Raw genomic sequence first — 20,613 nt, 5'->3', positions numbered from 1 at the left:
GTGCTGATTTTAGAAACAGATGTCAGGAGTAACAGGAGAAAGAAGGATCAGGTCAGTTAGATTTCAATATTTTTTTTCACTGCTGATAAGCCTCAACCAGAGGGGTCTTGCAGCAGTCTAAAACCTTAAAACAAGAATGGTCAAAATACAATTAATCTGGATATTTTCAACAGTTTTAGCACATAAAACACCTGAAGATGCCACAAAACATTTAAGCATCTCAATGTTGCCTAACAAAACTTCAACTTTTGGTGTTCATGCGGCAGTCCTAGCCAACAAGGCCAAAATGGGTGGATTTTTGGTGAGACAGGGAGCGCCAAAACCCAGTTGGCAAAATCATCAAAAGCTGCATAAATTACTTCAGAAATGTATTCCAGTCCCTGACTGGAGTAACATTTCTGGAGGAGGCACACAGCTGTTGTAAGATGTTCCAGATTCTTTAAGAAGTTCTGCCTCTTAATGAATGAAGCAAATCTTAGTTCAGCAGTTCTTTCATTAAGACTGGCTTACAGATTAATCCCCAAATAAGTGACATAAACGGGAAAACAAAATGGCCCCATACACAATAGATAGCTATTGGCCAAACGATGGTTCAGCCTATCATTCAGCCAACTGCTTTTTCTTCCGATTTTCATGCATGGTCATGATGTCATGCTCACCCTGCTGAGCACTCGTGTTCGGTACGACAGAGCCGCTGACACACTCCTTGTGGCTTATCTCTCTAAGAACAAAAGTATTGGCAGTGTGAAATCAGAAAAGTCCAGGAATATAGTACAGTTGGGTGTTGTAGCAGAGTCCTGAGGCCATGCAGAGCTGGGTATGTTAAATGACTCACTGAAGTGAAGTTCATCAAACTGGAAGAACAGAAATAGTTATGTGATGTTGTGGCTAACATGCCGACTACCTGACTACTTAGGTGACATGCAGTTGCCTGAGCTGTCCTATTAGACTGGTAAGCATGGCCTCAGAGGTAACCTAACACATCATTGAACAGAAAGAGACAGCTGGACCATGAGAGCTGGGGCAGATGAGTTATAGTGGGTGATATACCACTATGTAAAGCGATATACAGAGTCATATTTAACAATAGTTTTTCACTTGATTTTCATCCTTCGCAACCATCACCCATTTGTGTAGCCGATATGCCATAAATAACCTCAAGATATATCTGATTGATAGTTACATATATCTTGAAGCTTTTTCAAGCATTAATGAAGGTCCAAAATCCAATATAAATTTAAAAAAAATGGGGCTGAGGTGTGACACCAGACACAGTCCATGGACCTACAAGCACTGGCTCTTTTTAATAACTGGACAGCTGCTATAAGTCTTACAATCTGGGAAGAGCTTTGGATGTCTTCTTTGAAGTATCTACGGAAGTGGCAGGTGCATTAATTTCCCTCGTATTTAAAGTGGATTTTCTATCTTATGAAACCAAGTGGAATTAAAGCAGAAGGCTCAAATGATCACCATGTTTTATGTTATCCTATTGTTTATTTCCTGTAAAATAAAAATGTGTCTCTTTTGTTCCTCTATGCTTTACATAAAATGACAAGGGATAATAAATGGAAAAATGCTTCAGTTATACAATCAGTTTCTCTCAGAAAACTGTAGCATAGCACTAGTACAGCCTGTATATTATCTGCTAATTTCCAGTTCTGTTATCCCTGTTTCTTATTGCACAAGGATTTATATATAGATAGATAGATAGATAGATAGATAGATAGATAGATAGATAGATACACTGTATATATATATATATATATATATATATATATATATATATATATATATATCTATATCTATATCTATCTATATATATATATATATATATATATTTTTTTTTTTATTATTATTTTTTTTACTTTCCTTGTTCTAAACAATTGATTTCTTGGTGATCCATACAATGAATTCTCAGAAATTGGAATAGGAAGAATATGAAATGTCAGTTGTTTCTTGACAGAACACATTTTACTGAGTTTTCTATGATGATCCTCATGAAAGGGAGAGCAGTCAGTACTGAGAAGTGAACTTTACAGAACTGTATTCATCCTTTTTGTGTGGATTCTCCAATTGACAAATTATTTATCTTATGCTGCAGTGGTATATCAGTGATATCACTCGCCTAATGCATACAGTACTGTGCAAAATTATTATGCAGATGTGGAAAATATACTTCAAAGTAAGAATGCTTCTACAAAACTGAAGTGTAAATAGAGTTGAGCAAATTTTTCAATATTTGGTTTGTATTCCGTTTGTAGTTTTTGCAATATTTGCCCAATGTCATTGGAGTCATTGGGGGTAGAAATGATCAAATATATTCGGAAACGATCGTCAGACATAAATTCGGCACGAATAGGCAAATGCGGATTCGGCAATGATTTCCGAAAATCAACTCTAGTTAATAGGTTATTTTTATTAATTAACAAAGTGAATGAACAAAATAGAAATCTAAATCAAATCATTAATGGTGTGACCCCCTTTGCCTTCAAAAGAGCATGAAACATCATTTCTTGTAGGTACACTTTGTCTGTTGCACAGTTTTTGAAGAAACTCTGCATGGAGGTTATTCCAAACATCTTAGAGAACTAACTACAGATCTTCTGTGGATGTACTATTGTGCAAATACTTCTGTCTCTTCATGTAATTCCGGACATAATAATAAATAATAATAATAATACTTGATAATGTTGAGTTCAGGGCTCTGTGTGTCCCATATCACCATTTTCATTATTCCTCGTACTTCTTGATACTGAAAATAGCTCTTAAAGACATTGGCTATATGTTTTGGCTCATTGTCTTACTGCAGAATAAATTTAGAGTCCGTCAGATGCCCCCCTGATGGTATTGTATGATCAATAAGGATCCGCTTTGCACAGTAAAGCACAAAATAAACACTGAAGGTCACCCTGCCCAAATTACAAGATATACACATGTACTGGCTCCATAAAATAAGAAAAGTTGGCTCCTACATGCTCAAATACGAATAAGTCCCAGAAGATTTGGGATTCTGTTCTTTGGAGCAGTGAAATAAAACTAGAGCCTGTGGATCAGCAGTATTTCCGGTGAATAAAGAATGAAGCATACACTAAAAAGAATGCCCTGCCTACAGTGACGTATTGTGGTAATTCTTGCAGTGAAGCCTGGCAGTGTCTCTGTAATACTCTGTGACTGCTTTGCTTCATCTGGCACTGGAAACTTGCAACTTGTGGATTTTACGATTCAATCAAGTATCAGAAAACCTTTGAAGAGTGTGTCATGCCCTCAGTGAGAAAGTTGAACCTTGGTTGCCATTGGACCTTCCAACGGGACAATGATTCCAAGCGTGCTCAAAGTTCATCAAGGCTTGGTTTCAGAAACTTTGCAGTACTCAAATCCAAGAATATTAGTAAACTGGAGATCATTGGTAATAAGAAATGGGCTAACATTTTCCAATAAAGTTTCAAGAAACTGGTGTCTGACTATGCACCACATCTGCAGATGGTTATGGCAGACAAAAGAGCTTTACTAAGTAATAAAGACACTTGTCATGAAGAGGTGAATAATTCTCAGATGCAGTAGTCAATAAAAGTTATTTTGTGTTGAATTTGGACAAACCACTTGTTATATTACTTATGTTACGTTTTTTTTATAGTTTTCTCGGTTATTTTTATTGCAAACTGTAAATTTTGTGAATTTACCTAATTTACTATGGGGGATGGATCATTTTGATCACTATTATATATAATGCTGACAGAATTCTGATGAATAGGATCCAGCCACTCAAAAAGACTGGACTGTGAACTACTCAACTTCTGTGACATACTAGTCACCAAAAGCAGTTTTAGTGACCGCCCATACCTCTTTTTACTGACTTGAGAAATGAGAGAATAACATAGGGGTGTGTTGGGGTTAGTGTTGGAGTTAGAATTGAGGGGCTTCCACTGTTTAGGCAAATCAATGGTCTCCAAACGCAACATGGCGCCACCATTGATTCTAGCCAATCTTGTGTTCAAAAAGTCAAATCGTGCTCCCTCCTTTCCGAGCCCTGATGTGCACCCGAACAGTGGTTTTCCCCTACATATGGAGTACCAGCATACTCAGGACAAACTGGGCAACAACTATTGGGGTCCAATTTCTCCTGTTACCATTGGGAAAATACAAACATTGCGGGCTAAAATATAATTTTTGAGGAAAGAAAAATGAATTTTTATTTTCACGGCTCTGCGTTATAAACTTCTGTGAAGCACTTGGGGGTTCAAAGTGCTCGCGACACATCTAGATAAGTTCCTTGGGGGGTCTAGTTTCCAAAATGGGGTCACTTGTGGGGGATTTCTACTGTTTAGGCACATCAGGGGCTCTGCAAAAGGAACATGATGCCCGCAGACCATTCCATCAAAGTCTGCATTCCAAAACGTCACTACTTCCCTTCTGCGCCCCGAGGTCTAGTTTCCAAAATGTGGGGGAGCTCCAATGTTTAGGCACACAGGGGCTCTCCAAACGCAACATGGTGTCCGCTAACGATTGGAGCTAATTTTTCATTCAAAAAGTCAAATGGCGCTCCTTCCCTTCCGAGCCTGCCGTGCACCCAAACAGTGGTTTACCCCCACATGTGAGGTATCAGTGTACTCAGGAGAAATTGCCCAATAAATTTTAGGATCCATTTTATCCTGTTGCCCATGTGGAAAAGAAAAACAAATTGAGGCTAAAATAAATTTTTTGTGAAGAAAAGTACTTTTTCATTTTTACGGATCAATGTATGCATCTTGATAAGTTCTTTGGGGGGTCTAGTTTCTAAACTGTCGTCACTTGTGGGGGAGCTCCAATCTTTAGGTACACAGGGGCTCTCCAAATGCGACATTGTGTCCGCTAACGATTGGACCTAATTTTTCATTCAAATGTCAAATGGTGCTCCTTCCCTTCCGTGCCCTGCCGTGTGCACAAACAGTGGTTTACCCCCACATATGAGGTATTGGTGTACTCAGGAGAAATTGTACAACATATTTTATGATCCATTTTATCCTGTTACCCATGTAAAAACGAAAAAATTGAGGCTAAAATAATTTTTTGTGAAAAAAAGTACTTTTTCATTTTTATGGATCAATTTGTGAAGCATCTGGGGGGTCAAAGTACTCACTATGCATCTAGATAAACTCCTTGGGGGGTCTAGTTTCCAAAATGGGGTCATTTGCGGGGGAGCTCTAATGTTTAGGCACACGGGGGCTCTCCAAACGCAACATGGTGTCCACTAAAGATTGGAGCCAATTGTTCATTGAAAAAGTCAAATGGCGCTCCTTCCATTCCGAGCCCTGTCGTACCCCCAAATAGTGGTTCCCCCACATATGGGGTTTCGGCGTACTCAGGACAAATTGTACAATAACTTTTGGGGCCCAGTTTCTCCTTTTACCCTTGGGAATGTGGTTTTGAGCACCTTGAGGGGTGCAGTTTTTAGAATGGTGTCACTTTTGGGTATTTTCAGCCATACAGACCCCTCAAACTGACTTCAAATGTGAGGTGGTCCCTAAAAAATAGTTTTGTAAATTTCGTTGTAAAAATGAGAAATCGCTGTTCAAATTTTAACCCTTATAACTTCCTAACAGAAAAAAAAAATTGTTTCCAAAATTGTGCTGATGTAAAGCAGACATGTGGGAAATGTTATTTATTAACTATTTTGTATCACATAACTCTCTCTTTTAACAGAATAAAAATTCAAAATTTTAAAATTTTGAAAGTTTCAAAATTTTAGCCAAATTTCAATTTTTTCACAAATAAACGCAAAAATTATTGACCTAAATTTACCACTAACATGAAGCCCAATATGTCACGAAAAAACAGTCTCAGAACCGCTAGGATCCGTTGAAGCGTTCCTGAGTTATTACCTCATAAAGGGACACTGGTCAGAATTGCAAAAAACGGCAAGGTCATTAAGGTCAAAATAGGCTGGGTCATGAAGGGGTTAATGTAGCAATAGTACAGATGAATATAAGCAACTTTGTAATGTATCTTATCAGATAAATCTGCTTCTTTCTCCTCCTGGACCAATCATTCGTTAAAATTCTCAATTCTTGAGTAAAATCTGTATTCTGTGAGCTCCTCCTCTCGATCCTCCTTTCTACGTAGAGTTTTATCCACAGTAACTGTTCTCTCCTATCTCTGTAATTGGAAAATTTGTCTTCACTGAATACAGATTTTACTTTTTGAGAATGAATGTTTGTCCCAGGAGAAAAAAGAAGCAACTTTCTCTCTTAAGATATATTACAAAGTTTCTTATTTTCACGTGTACTATTGATTTAAGAACTAAAAATGAAGTTTGTAGTGAGGAGGTCCCTTATTTGTAAGCATCATCTATTATCCAGGGCAGAGAGCAACAACATAGTGTCCCTTCCCCCACAGGACCGGGCATAATAATAATAAATAATAATCTTTATTTTCATATAGCGCTAACATATTCCGCAGCGCTTTACAGGTTGCACACATTATCATCGCTGTCCCCATTGAGGCTCACAATCTAAATTCCCTATCAGTATGTCTTTGGAATGCATATCTATACATTATGCTGACAGCCCTTCATTTTCAGTGGGTACGGTGTAAAGTCTCATTTTCCCTCTGCAGAGAAAGAGAACAATTTCTGCAAAGTTTCCCTACAAATTACAACTGATCAGTGGCAATGCGAGTGTGGGGATGTGCTGTGATCAACCTGTTTTCAGAGTTCTCTTCTAATAAAATGTTATATGTAAAGGGAACAATAACACACAATATGTATTGTCTGATCTGACGCAGTCTTTTTTTTATCTTCTCTTGACGTTGTCATTCAATATTTCATTAATTAGGTTTTTTTTTCCATTTTGTCTGTTGCAGCTTGTTGAGAGCCTTGTCTTATTGTATAACTGCTTTCATAATAGAAGTGTCAAGCTGAACAGACTTTATTCATCGCCGGCTTTTCTTCTAACAATATAGATTCCTATCTCCACTTGTTCAGACTGAATATCAACTCAATTTCTTGCCTTTCAAGGTTTCTATCATTATTGTGAAAATGTATGGTACTATTGTCCGTATATGTCGTAGCTGCCTACCAGTGCAGCGGCTCTTCTGCGAATTCACGGGAATTCATTAAATGAGCATTTCTGTTTCAAAGAAGTTAAGTGCGCGCAGTGTGATTACGGTAACTAATCCCGTGTTCTGCTGAAGGACATGGTATACTGGGGTTTTCTGCAGCCGTACAACTGAAGAGAGTGCAGTGAGGTATGCCCAGGTCACAAACCCAATGTAGAATGTCAGTAGCCCTCTTCTGCACCACTGTGCCTGTTCCTATGGGGAATGACTGCAGGAAGTGAGAAAGCTGGATATTATTCACAGGAACAGAATATTTTTTGTTAAATTTTGGTAAAGGCACATGTTTAAAGAGTAGCTGTCATTTATTTATTTTTTTAAAGCTCAAGAGATGCATGTGAAAAAAAGTAACTTTGTAATATCTTATCAGAAATTTCCCTTTCTCTCTTCTCCTTCATTGATCCTCAATGTTCTAAATTCAGGGGTTAAATCGGTCTTGACTGAAGACAGATTTTACCATTACTGAGATAGGAGGCGACAGTTGGTTCTCATAAATTTCTATGGACTGTAACTGTCGTTTAAAGAGAACTTGCAGAATGTCTGTGTCTTTCTCTAGCCCATCCCCCTCCACTCCATAGAATGTTAGAAGCACAATCTGCCACCTCCTATCTCACCAATGTGAAAATGTATCGAATATAGATTTCCCAGTTTCATTCCATGAATTGAGAAGGAAAGATCAATCCAGGAGAAGGAAAAAAAATAGATTTCACAGATAAGGTATATTATAAAGTTGTTTACTTCCTTGTGTACTAATTAATTAGCAAGCAAAAATTAAATTGATGGTTACTCTATAAATATAAATGTACGTTGCTGAGATTTCATACGATTGGCTGCTGGAAACAGTCTGTCATTCAATACCAATAGTCTATTCATAAAATTTCATTGAGTCACACAATCCAGTACACGCACAAAACATGGCTGCTCCTTGTAGGTTCTAGTTTTTAAACCAAATATATACAGATGTATCTACCCTTGATGAAAGTCAGCATAGAATGAACGTTCAAAGTAAGCAGAGATGTGGTAGAGTGGCTCAATGAACCTTCCCATCTTATTATTTTGCATCTACTACAGCCTCATCTTTGGGCTGCTGAAAAATCTGAGTTTTCAATCAAGGGAGAGGAGGTTCAAAAACAAGTCGATGGGAAAATGCCGGACTGCTCAGCCATGCCAAAGGTGCATCTGTGCTTGGTTTGTACAGTCATTTTGGGGTGACAGAATTTTTTTAGCTATCCACCAATTTTATCAAAGGGGTTAATAATAATTAATAGTAATAATTTTATTTCTATAGCGCCAACATATTTCATAGCACTTTACATTTTAGGCTAGTTTCACATTTGCGTTTGTAGGAGCTGCGGAGGGCTGCGGACTTCCTCCGTGAAGCCCCACCCTCGGCAGCACCTCCCCCTACTTCTGCATGTGGCCTGCGTACCTATCTTTAACATTAGGTACACAGGTCGTGCGGCTGTATGCGGATGTTTTCGCATGCGTCGTTTTGACGATGCGGAAAAAAAAATTGCTACAAGCTGCGTTCTACGCTGGTCGCCGCATCGTCAAAACGACGCATGTGGAAGCATCTGCATACAGCAGCACGACCTGCATACCTAATGTTAAAGGTAGGTACGCAGGCCGCATGCCGGCCGCATGCAGAAGTAGGCGGAGCTAGTGGCGGAGGTGCGGCCGAGGGCGGGGCTTCACGGAGGAAGTCCGCAGCCCTCCGCAGCTCCTACAAACGCAAATGTGAAACCGGCCTTAGAGAGGACTTCTACAGGGGGTTCTCCAAGTATGAGATAAAATGGAGTCCCTGATATAATTCAAACTTTAGCCCATTGTAGTCACGTGTCAGACCTACTGACGTGTCAGTACGGACTGCAGGTAGAAGGCATATAACTCCAAATAACTGCGTTTCAACTGACAAAAGCTGTATCATACATACTACATGCTCCATCAGTATCTGAGAGTACGGCTGTGGTATGTGAAGAAATATGTTTCAACCTATGTTGTGCTCATCAAGGAGATCTCCACCTTCAACTTCCTCCTCTGTACTCCTGACAGCTTTATAGCAGTGTGCAGAGACTGAATGCGCCCAGCTGGAAAACAAACATTGAGGAGAATGAAGCTGGAGATAACTCTGTGTTCATCGAGGAAAAGATATATTTCTTCACATATCACAGCCCTGCTCCCAGCTGACTGGGTGTGTGTGATACGCAGATCTCAGGAGCTATATATCTTCAGTCTGCAGCCCAACACATGACTAGAACGGGCTGCAGTTTGAATTATATCAGGAATGCCATTTCATCTCCTTATTGGAGAACATCTTTAAAGTGAACCTGTCAGCAGTAACCTACAGACAGTGTCAGGTCGGCGCCGTTATACTGATTACACTGATCCCTTGGTTGATGAAATCCATCTTGTGGTTGTTTAATCTTTATTTTCAGTTCTCAGTTATTGAGATTCTCGTGGCTGGGGCGGCCTGTGGGGGTCTTCATGAGGTGCTCTGCTGACATATTCATCTGTATGGCTTATGACAGGTCACTGATCCCTCAGTGACCTGCCCCCTTTTTTACATACTGAATATATGTTGGGTTTTTTTTAAATTACATTCAGCCGATGTTGTAGCATGATCGCATGTATAATGTCTATGTAATTATTTTATTTGGTGATATGCATGCATTCAGGGAAAAAAATCTCTCAAAATGGTGTGGGCGGCACATGCACAGTAGCATCCGATAGATACTACTGCCCAGGCGCCATCTTGGTGGAGACCATTTCCTGTAGCAAAAAGTAGACTCAGAACTGATCATGAGCACTATGTAAGATCTTAGCTGCAGAGCTTCTATGGAAAGTTTTATATCCTTAGTATCTTGAGAGCCAGTCGGCAGAATTTTATTATTGAATGTCCAAGGTCCTCATGGAGAGTGACAAGTGTAAAAATATCTAGGAATCAGGCATGACATTCAGTTTTCATATTTGTAGATGGTTCCAACTGTATTAAGAGAAACTCCAGGTCATTCTCTCACCAAGAATAATCAGTCAGTCAGATTCACACATTGCTATGGGGTCAGGAAATGCTGAACTTATAATTATTCCCTGTATACCTGTGAGTGAAATGAGTTTACTGATGAAAAGGTGTCGGTGACAGATTGGCATATGGTTACCAGGCTACAAATATAATTCACCACATTTCTTGAACATGTGCTCATACAAGACAAAGTAAGTGAACCCTTTGGAACTACTTATATTTCTTTATTTATTGAACTCATTAAAGACTATAAAGACCTTTTTGACATGATTTTTTTACATGTTAGTGATTACCTTTCAAAATTTAAATTGCACTAAAGTTTTCAACCTTTATTCCTGATTTGATGTTAAGACTCCTTGATATGTAGTTTTTAGCGTGATCTCTGGGAGTGTCTTTCCTAGTAGTATAGGCTGGACGAAGGGCTGGACGGGCAAGTCTGGCAAATGCCAGAAGGGCCTTCTGGTCGTGGGCCGCCTTGTCTGATATTTTGTTAGCAGAATCTGTATTCTTACGACACCCATACTGTTAAGAGTTGTGACAGAGCACAAAGTCGCTGACTCCGTCACTTACCCAATAGGCCACGGGTATCGTTAGAAATATTGGTCTTGTAGTAAATCTTGCTTTCCTCCATCCAGGGAAATATTAGTAATATATCCCATCTGGTGCTAGAGGATGGGGACAGCGTGGACCTGTGTGATTTCAAATGCCAGGACTTTATTTCAGCCCCAGTCCGTACCTGTCTGGACGTGGGATTTATGTATATCCAGGGTGCCGTATTTTCTGCCCTTGCTTCCTCCCCTGTCCACTGCAAATCTGCGAACAACATCCCCCCTCTCTCTTGGAATGAGGAGAGCAGAGAGCGTTATCGGATGCAGGAGCTTTGACTGATTTGTAACATTTTTGCCAAAGCACTGGGCAAGATAAAGGAGATGAAAAATGCCGGTGCATTTTTGATTGAAGACTATTTAGAAAGAAGCAAATACATTAAAAAAAACACATGTGCATAGGTGTATTCATCCTTAAAGTAAGCATGCACAATGCAAGAAAAAAACTAAGTGAGCCCTTAAATTTAATAACCAATAGATCCCCCCTTTAACAAATAATATCACATTTTATTAGCAATCCCCGCAGAAATAGAGGTAATTCCAAAAGGTTAATGTACTTTTTCTTGTAAATGTATCTAGAACTAAAATGTCTTACAGGACCACAGTGTTTAGTACACGACAAGTTTAATAACTATTATTTTCCTCCTTTCTGCAGCTCAATATGAATTCTGCCCCCACATTCATGCATTTTCCAGCGAAAGGCAAACCCAAGAGAGCGGATACATTTGATCTTCAGCGTATCGGGTTTGCTGCAGAACAACTTGCAAAATGGATCGCAGACAGAACAGATGTTCATGTACGTGAATACACTTTGCTCCTCAGTATCATCATACATCTTCGCTGTTATTTCTTCATATTTTCTATTTTTTTCTGGTATCATGTATTCTTTGTATTACTTAAAAAGACCTCATCTACTGTATTTAGTAGGATAATTCCCCCAAATCTACCGGTGACTCATAGCTCTCGGCTCCTGACATTCTGCTTTGTGGATAAACATGTCTCCCTCGGCAGTATGTGTGTATGCTATCATTATATGTACAATGAAGTTCCAGAGGTTTTCACTGTAGTAATAAGTTTTATTTACTGTACAGTTTGTGTGTTGTATAGTGGTGAGTAATAGTATTATACTTTATTATGACATAACAAGACATTATATATGTTATTCCAAAGTCAACTAATAGTATACCAAGGTCTACACTAATTATTTGCTTGTATATAAATGTGCCTGATAAAGAGAAATGCCAAAAGGTTGTCACTAGGCCTGGTCCTTGATTTTGGAATGGGATTGGCACCATTTATAGCATGATTATTGTACAAGTGGTTAGTGTCATTGTGCCCTGAAAGTGTCAGCTCAGTTGGCTAAACCAGAGCTTGGGGTCCCTTGGTTTCATCCGTACAGCTCACTGGTATTGAATTGCCCTCAGCTTCCTGAATATTCTCTACATCCTCTTTATTCAACTAAAATAAGTTTACAGTGAAGAGGTTTTTCAGTATCTCCATGTAGAGTTGGTGCGAAACGACTTGTACGTCCCATTCCATCAGCCACAGCAGTGGTTTGTGGCAGAATGGTGGCATCAGTATGGCCTCATACCTAATGGCATACACAGCTCTTCTTTTGATTATTTGGTCTGGCCCGATGTCACATGTGCATCACACTGCAATGATATGATTGCACCAGGCTAGGTAATTAAATGAGAAGCCACAGATGCATCGTGGAAGAGGCGGTACTCCATCTCCCATTCCAGCGACCAGTGTTGTGGCCGATAGAGTGGGACATGCACATAAACTTACACCAACTCTATCCCCGTCCTTTTCAGTTTATGCTGATGGCACCACGTCGTAGCTTGGTTCATGTGCCTTCAATCCTATATTCATAGAGCAGATTCTTACTGCTGTCTCATCCAATTATTCTTGCTCTTCTGGGCACTAGGAAGCTGAGCATTCTGTATAAGTGGTGTAAGATGGCTGCCGGATGAGTCCTTGAGGGGAGATATGTGTCATTGTGGCTATTAGCTGCAATGATGTGAGCTCGGAAGCATGCTCCAGCACACATAGTACTGAGAGAGATATTTGGGCCATTCCAGGGCTAGGTTTTATGAGCAGTCATAAGAGATGGGTGGGAATGACTGCTCATAAGTTCCAACACGAGGGGCACGGTTCGGCAGATAATATGGAGGCCGAGTGTCTCATTTAGTGTTTGTGGCTGGAGGTGTGTAGACCTCCTGTGTGTGTTGCTAAAAATACTGGCCTGACCTGAGTGGGTGGACCCGCAGTACTATAAGGATTATTTTTTTTCTGTTTGTTTTTATTTTGTGCCGGAGAAGGCTATCTTTGTTGTGCTTAAACAGGTTTATGAAGCTAATAAACCTGACCGGACATGTTCTTATGAAACCGCTTCCTGTGCCTACCTCAATCCCGCAGCTGAGTGAGTACAATCCTCTTACAATTGGTGCTAGAAGCACGGGAACGAATCCCACAGGACAGTGTTTGCCGCACAGATATTGCATGTACTGTGTGAAAGCGGCTGCAGGAGCAAAATCTGACAACATGTAGGAATTAATAAAGCAACTTATGCAGACTTATCTCCAGCAGCAACAAATATGACAGCAGTAACATCAGCAGCTGCAGCGGCAACAGGAGCAACACCGTCAGCAGATGGAACTCCTAGCCAAGGCGATCCGTGGCAGGGCAACCACCACAACCCCAAATCCAGGTGATGACTCTCACATGAGGAAGACTGTAAGAAGAGCATTGCAAAAGATGACACCGGGTGATGACGTCTAGGTGTTCCTGACCATGTCTGAAAGTGTGGCGGAGCGGGAGAAATTGCCTCTGGATCTGTGGGCGTAGGTTCTGTTGCTATATTTAACAGGTGAACCGCAAAAGGCGTATTATGACTTGGTGTTGCAGGACGCAAAAGAATATCCAAGTTAAAGGCAGAGATCTTGGCACACTTAGGAGTGACTCTGACTTTCAAGGCACAATGGGTGCACCTTTGGGCTTATCGAAGTGACAAACCTCCCCAGTCCCAAATGTTTGACCTTCTACACCTGGTCCAAAAATGGTTGCAACCTGAATCCTCCTCCCCAGCACAGATGGTGGAGAAGGTTTTCATGGGCAGGCTAATACACTCCCTACCAAAGCCGGTGTAATCCTGAGTTGCCCAGGGAGATCCCCGTAATGCTGATGACCTAGTGAACCTGGTGGAGAGGTACCAGGCTGCCGTGAGTTCCTTGGGGAAGCAAGTGGGAGGAGCATCCCCATACTGGGGTTCCCAAAGGGGGCAGACACCAAAAATGGGGTGGGATGTCTATGAGCCCAGGAGGTGTCTGAGTCAAAGGCCCCATCCTATAGTATAATTTGTTGGAGGTGTCACACCCCAGGTCACATAGCCTCCCGTTGACCCATGATCACCGAGACAGTGGACTGCAGCATAGGACGACACTGCTGATATTTTGCATATTCTGCCATCAGAGCTGTCCCCCAACCAGGCGAGGAGCTGCAGGCTAAGTGGTCTCCAGAAGCTGAGATGGCCTTCTAGGAAGTTAAGCTGGCCCTGTGTAAGCAGCTGGTGCTGGTAGCACTCGATTTCTCCATGGAATTTGTGGTCCAGATGGACATGTTGAATGTCAGGCTGGGTGCGGTATTATCTCAAGAGGTGAACGGGGAAGAGCACCTCATAATGTTTTTTAACTGGAAGTTGTCATCCTACGAGAAAAATAATTCCATAGTGGAGAAGGAATGTTTAGCCATCAAGTGGGTATTGGACTCTCTAAGGTACTATCTCTTAGGCAGGAAGTTCAGACTAGTGTCAGACCATGCCCCACTGAAGTGAATGAGGGAGAAGAAAGGGAACAATGCCCGAGTGACCAGGTAGTTCCGAGCACTTCAGGATTTTAACTTCCATGTGGTGCATAGGCCAGGTAAACTGCATGGTAATGCTGACACTGTAAATGATCCACTATTTATTGGCAGAAGGTGCCAAGCCCTCCAGCTTTGGGCAGAGGGGGAGGGTATGTAAAATAGTCGCTGGACAAGTCCTTGAGGGGAGATATGTGTCATCGCGGCTATTAGCTGCAGTGATGTGAGCTTAGAAGCATGTTCCAGCACATATAGTGCTGAGAGAGTTATTTGGGCCATTAGAGGCCTGGGTTTAATGAGCTGTCATAAGAGATGGGTGGGAATGACTTCTCACATACCCAAACCCCAGGGGCGTGGTTTGGCAGACAAAATGGAGGCCAAGTGTGTCATTCAGTGTCTGTGGTTGAAGGTGTGGAAACCTCTGGTGTGTGTTGCTAAAGACACTGAACACTGACCTGACTTGAGCGGGCGGACCCGTAGTACTATATGGACTATTTATTTTCAGTTTGTTTTCACTTTGTGCCTGAGAAGGCTATTTTTGTTTGTTGTACTTAAACAAGTTTATAAAGCTAATAAACCTGGCCAGACATGTTCTTATGAAACTGCTTGCTATGCCTACCTCAAAACCACAACTGAGTGAGTACAATCCTCTACAGTCGTTACAGAAGATTTCTACATTATATTCTTATAGTCAGTATGTCCCAAATTTTTCCATCTGTTGCGTGCCATTATTGACATCACATACTATATGAAGCTGAACATGGGCAAAAATGTTAGCCGACCATTTACTGCATGTTTTGCTTGGGCTTTTAGGTCTACAACCAATGTTTTATGCATAGCAAGCAAGAACCTTTGGGTTAAAGTTCAACTTTAATAATATTAATTTACAATTTTACTACTTCTAAGAGGAACCTATGCTAAGTTTATGGTTTTTCCGAAGAAAAGCATTATGTAGGAGCAATGAGCCTAATTCCAGGATGTATAACTTGCTCAGTAGCTTGCTTTATTTTCAAGACGATCCGTGTCTTACCAGCAACAGATTATCACTGCATGACTAGGTGTCTTGTGCCAGGAAGTCCAGCTAATCTTTATTACCCTGCCCCTACCACTGATTGGCAGCTTGATTAAACTGTACACAGGAAGCTACCAATTAAGCGTGTAGGTGGGGTTACACACAGCTCATCATTCTACTACATCTACAACAGGGAAAGCAGGAATTCTTTCAAAACTGCAACAAGCAGTCCATAGTGGTTGATACCTTAATGGCTAACTGAAAAGATGGTAACAAATTGCCAGCTTTCGAGACTACTCAGGTCTCTTCATCAGGCATAGACTAATAGAAATTCTGAAGAATCACATATTTATGCACAACACAGCACAGAAAAATGCCATAGATAAGACAGGTGATGTTAAGCAGAATTACCATTATTTGAGTGATAAACAGTTATGTCAATAAATATTGGAACAGTTCATAGATAAAGAGTGTGAATATTTTATTGTCCTCTGATTGGGGTCTGGTTCTTTGTTATGTGACCCCACATGGTCTGAGGAGCAAATTCCTTAGTTATGTAAAAAGACATAAATCCATGCGACACATTCATTCTTGCACTGAGAGTGTCAAAGGTCATCATCAGCTTATATTCTCAGACTCTTTATAATGACCACAGACAAGATAAAGATCCCCAATTCACATCAGGACTACAAGATACCAGGAACTTTCAGCTGTGTCACTTCTAATGTGGTGTACTTAATTATTTGTACTAAATGTTTAACTGGGGGTCTGTATGTGGGGGAGACAGGGTAGAAACTGAGAATAAGGATTAACTCTCATCGCCATACAATAAGAGAAAAAAGAATGGATCTACCTGTGGCAATACATTTTTGTCTGCTTGATCATAGCATTATGAACATGAAATTACTTAAATTAAATGATAACTTCAATTCTCAGAGAGACAGAAGAGCCTGGGAATATAAGCTGATGATGACCTTTGACACTCAGTGCAGGAATGAATGTGTCGCATGGATTTATGTCTTTTTACTTCAACTAAGGAATTTGCTCCTCAGACCACGTGGGGTCACACAACATAGAACCAGACCTCATTCAGAGGACAATAAAACATTCACACTCCTTATCTATGAACTATTCCAATATTTATGGACATAACTGTTTATCACTCAAATAATGGTAATTCTGCTTAACGTCACCTGTCTTATCTATGGCATTTTTCTGTGCTGTGTTGTGCATAAATATGTGATTCTTCAGAATTTCTATTAGTCTATGCCTGATGAAGAGATCTGAGTAGTCTCGAAAGCTGGCAATTTGTTACCATCTTTTCAGTTAGCCATTAAAAGGTATGAAACACTGAGGACTCTCAATTCTAAATATTTTTCTATCCACTGGCTAACATGGTACCAAGATACAGTACAGACCAAAAGTTTGGACACACCTTCTCATTTAAAGATTTTTCTGTATTTTCATGACTATGAAAATTGTGAATTCACAGTGAAGGCATCAAAACTATGAATTAACACATGTGGAATTATATACTGTACTTAACAAAAAAGTGTGAAACAACTGAAACTACGTCTTATATTCTAGGTTCTTCAAAGTAGCCACCTTTTGCTTTGATGACTGCTTTGCACACTCTTGGTATTCTCTTGATGAGCTTCAAGAGGTAGTCATCGGAAATGGTCTTCCAACAATTTTGAAGGAGTTCCCAGAGATGCTTATCACTTGTTGGCCCTTTTGCCTTCACTCTGCGGTCCAGCTCACTCCAAACCATCTCGGTTGGGTTCAGGTCTGGTGACTGTGGAGGCCAGGTCATCTGGCGTAGCAGCCCATCACTCTCCTTCTTGGTCAAGTAACCCTTACACAGCCTGGAGGTGTGTTTGTGGTCATTGTCCTGTTAAAAAATAAATAATGGTCCAACTAAATGCAAACCGGATGGAATAGCATGCTGGTGCAAGATGCTGTGGTAGCCATGCTGGTTCAGTATGCCTTTAATTTTGAATAAATCCCCAACAGTGTCACCAGCAAAGCACCATCACACCTCCTCCTCCATGCTCATGCTTCACGGTGGGAACCTGGCATGTAGAGTCCATCCGTTCACCTATTCTATGTCGCACAAAGACAAGGTGGTTGGAACCAAAGATCTCAAATTTGAATTCATCAGACCAAAGCACAGATTTCCACTTGTCCAGTTGTTGTAGAGATGTGTCTGCTGCTATAACTCTGTGTTGCATTAACCTGGTCTCTAATCTGAGCTGCTGTTAATCTGCGATTTCTGAGGCTGGTGACTTGGATAAACGTATCCTCAGAAGCAGAGGTAACTCTTGGTCTTCCTTTCCTGGAGCGGTCCTCATGTGAGCCAGTTTCTTTGTAGTGCTTAATGGTTTTTGCCACTGCGCTTGGGGACACTTTCAAAGGTTTCCCAATTTTTCGGGCTGACTGACCTTCATTTCTTAAAGTAATGACGGCCACTCGTTTTCCTTTACTTAGCTGCTTTTTTCTTGCCATAATACAAATTCTAACAGTCTATTCAGTAGGACCATCAGCTGTGTATCCACCAGACTTCTGCAACTGATGGTCCCAACACCATTTATAAGGCAAGAAATCCCACTTATTAAACCTGACAGGGCACACCTGTGAAGTGAAAACCATTTCCGGTGACTACCTCTTGAAGCTCATCAAGAGAATGCCAAGAGTGTGCAAAGCAGTCATCAAAGCAAAAGGTGGCTACTTTGAAGAACCTAGAATATAAGACATAATTGCAGTGGTTTCACACTTTTTTGTTAAGTTTATAATTCCATGTGTGTTAATTCATAGTTTTGATGCCTTTTTGATACAGAAAAATCTTTAAATGAGAAGGTGTGTCCAAACTTTTGGTCTGTACTGTATACATCTTTCCTGTAACAAGCAGTACAGTAAGTGATACATCACTGGAATCTTTATCTCTTGCTGCTTTTCCTGTTCCATATCAAAAAGCTGCTGATCAATTTCATTTAACGTACTTTGTTACTGCTAAGGTAGAAACTTAAAGGGAACCTGTCACCTGAATTTGGCGGGACCAGTTTTGGGTCATATGGGCGGGGTTTTCGGGTGTTTGATTCACCCTTTCCTTACCTGCTGGCTGCATGCTGGCCGCAATATTGGATTGAAGTTCATTCTTTGTCCTCCGGAGTACATGCCTGCGCAAGGCAATATTGCATGTGGATGCATGTGGAATTAATCTGCGCTGCTGAACGATTCAAGGTCCAAATATGTAGCCATTAAATTGTGGATTCATTCAACCCGTTTCAAAGTACAAAACTTCTTCATCAGGACACCACAGGATACATATACAGACGTGTTATGATCTGGTGGCCTAAGAGCAGCATGGGACGTACTCTGGAGAAGGTGGTACCTGTACTGACCGCAGACCCTGAACCTAACACCGCAACTAGAAGTAGCCGTGGAATGTACCTAGCGCTCCCTAGACATCTCGACACAGCCGGAGGACTAATTACCCCTAGAGATGGAAAAGGGAAAACTATCTTGCCTCAGAGAAAATCCCCAAAGAACAGGCAGCCCCCCACAAGTATTGACTGTGAGAGGAGAGGGAAAAAACATACACAGACTGAAATGAGAATTTAGCAAAGGAGGCCACTTCTAGCTAAATAGAAAGGACAGGACAGAGTACTATGCGGTCAGTATTAAAACACTAGAAAATATCCACCACAGAAAATACAAAAACTCCACAGCTAACTAAAGACATGGAGGGTATATCTGCATCTCCAGAGATACCAGCTTGGCTAAACAAATCCTTATACAGACCAAGCTGGACAAGACAAAACATGGAAAATAACTGAACAATAAGACCACAGCATGTGGACAGCAAAATCAAGGCCAGAACTTATCTTTGTTGAAAAGAACTGCAAAGCAGAAGAGACCAGGCAGGGATGTGAATCCTCCAGGAACAATGGACAACTGGCACTGACTAAAGGGTGAAGCAAGACTAAATAGCCCTGTCCAAATTGCAAAAAGTGAAAACACCTGATAAATGCTGTGATTCAGAGACAGCAGCGCTACCACTTACAACCACCGGAGGGAGCCCAAGAGCAGAATTCACAACACAGACGTTACAGGAATTTAAATAGATGTAACTTTCAAATTCAGGCACCAAATAAGATCACCTAACATACCAGTGTCAAAGTTCAGAGATGAGCACATGATATATTCACAGTATATATTTACAGATTTTTTTCAAAATAATTATTTATATGGCATTAACATTTTTATTTCTCTTTTTTTCATAGAAAAAATGTATATTGGATGTAATCAAAAAGAAAAAAAAAAAGGGGGGCTCAATGGAATGGGACTAGAACCCGCTGTTCCAAAAGAAAAATGCCATGCTTTTTACTGGTCAAGATTGGTGACGGTGCATATGAGCTAAATGGCTTGAACAAATTTCATGATGGTTGGGGGGGTTGATGTCACCTTTGCATTGACAGGTGACATCAAGCCAAAAAGGTTAGTAATGGAGAGGCGTCAATAAGACACTCCCCATTTCTAACCCAATATTCATATTGTATAAAAACACACACAGAAATAAGTCCTTTAATTGAAAGAATGACACAGACTCCTTAAATTAATCTTAATTAATCCATACTTACGACATTGCCCATTCCGGAGATGCCATTGTCGTCTGCAAAAGAGTTAAAAACAAACCACAATATTCCTCACCTTTCCACAGAGTTGGTGATAATCCATTTGTCCCATGATGGGTCTATCTCTGCTACATCTAGTTGGCAGGCTGCATGGTTAGATGATGCGACCATACAGCCTGTCATCCAGCAGAGACACTGAGCAGAGTGTGCTCAGTGTCTGCCTGTGAGCTCCTATTACCTGTCTGAGGGCACCATGAGCATGAGAAAGAGTTCCTGCTCATGTTGCCATCAGATAGGTCCTGGGAGTTCATAGCCAATGAACTCACTTCACCTTTCTGACGTCAGCACGAGAGCCGTGGGAAAATTTTCCAGCATAAGATAAACTTATGGTGA

At 40.7% G+C, this 20,613-nt stretch overlaps 1 protein-coding gene across 1 annotated transcript in view; it reads left to right on the top strand.

Moving 5' to 3' along the window:
- Positions 1-20,613, top strand: part of TUSC3 (tumor suppressor candidate 3) — a 501,792-nt gene that overhangs the window by 321,866 nt on the left and 159,313 nt on the right. The window contains exon 4 of the mRNA XM_077279707.1: positions 11,369-11,509. Within this exon, the coding sequence (XP_077135822.1) occupies positions 11,369-11,509 (141 nt within the window). The remainder of the gene's footprint in view (positions 1-11,368; positions 11,510-20,613) is intronic.

Source organism: Ranitomeya variabilis, chromosome 1 (assembly GCF_051348905.1).
Source record: "Ranitomeya variabilis isolate aRanVar5 chromosome 1, aRanVar5.hap1, whole genome shotgun sequence".
Classification (NCBI taxonomy): domain Eukaryota; kingdom Metazoa; phylum Chordata; class Amphibia; order Anura; family Dendrobatidae; genus Ranitomeya; species Ranitomeya variabilis.
The sequence above is the reverse complement of the archived record's forward strand: the minus strand, read 5'-3'. Positions and strand labels throughout refer to the sequence as shown.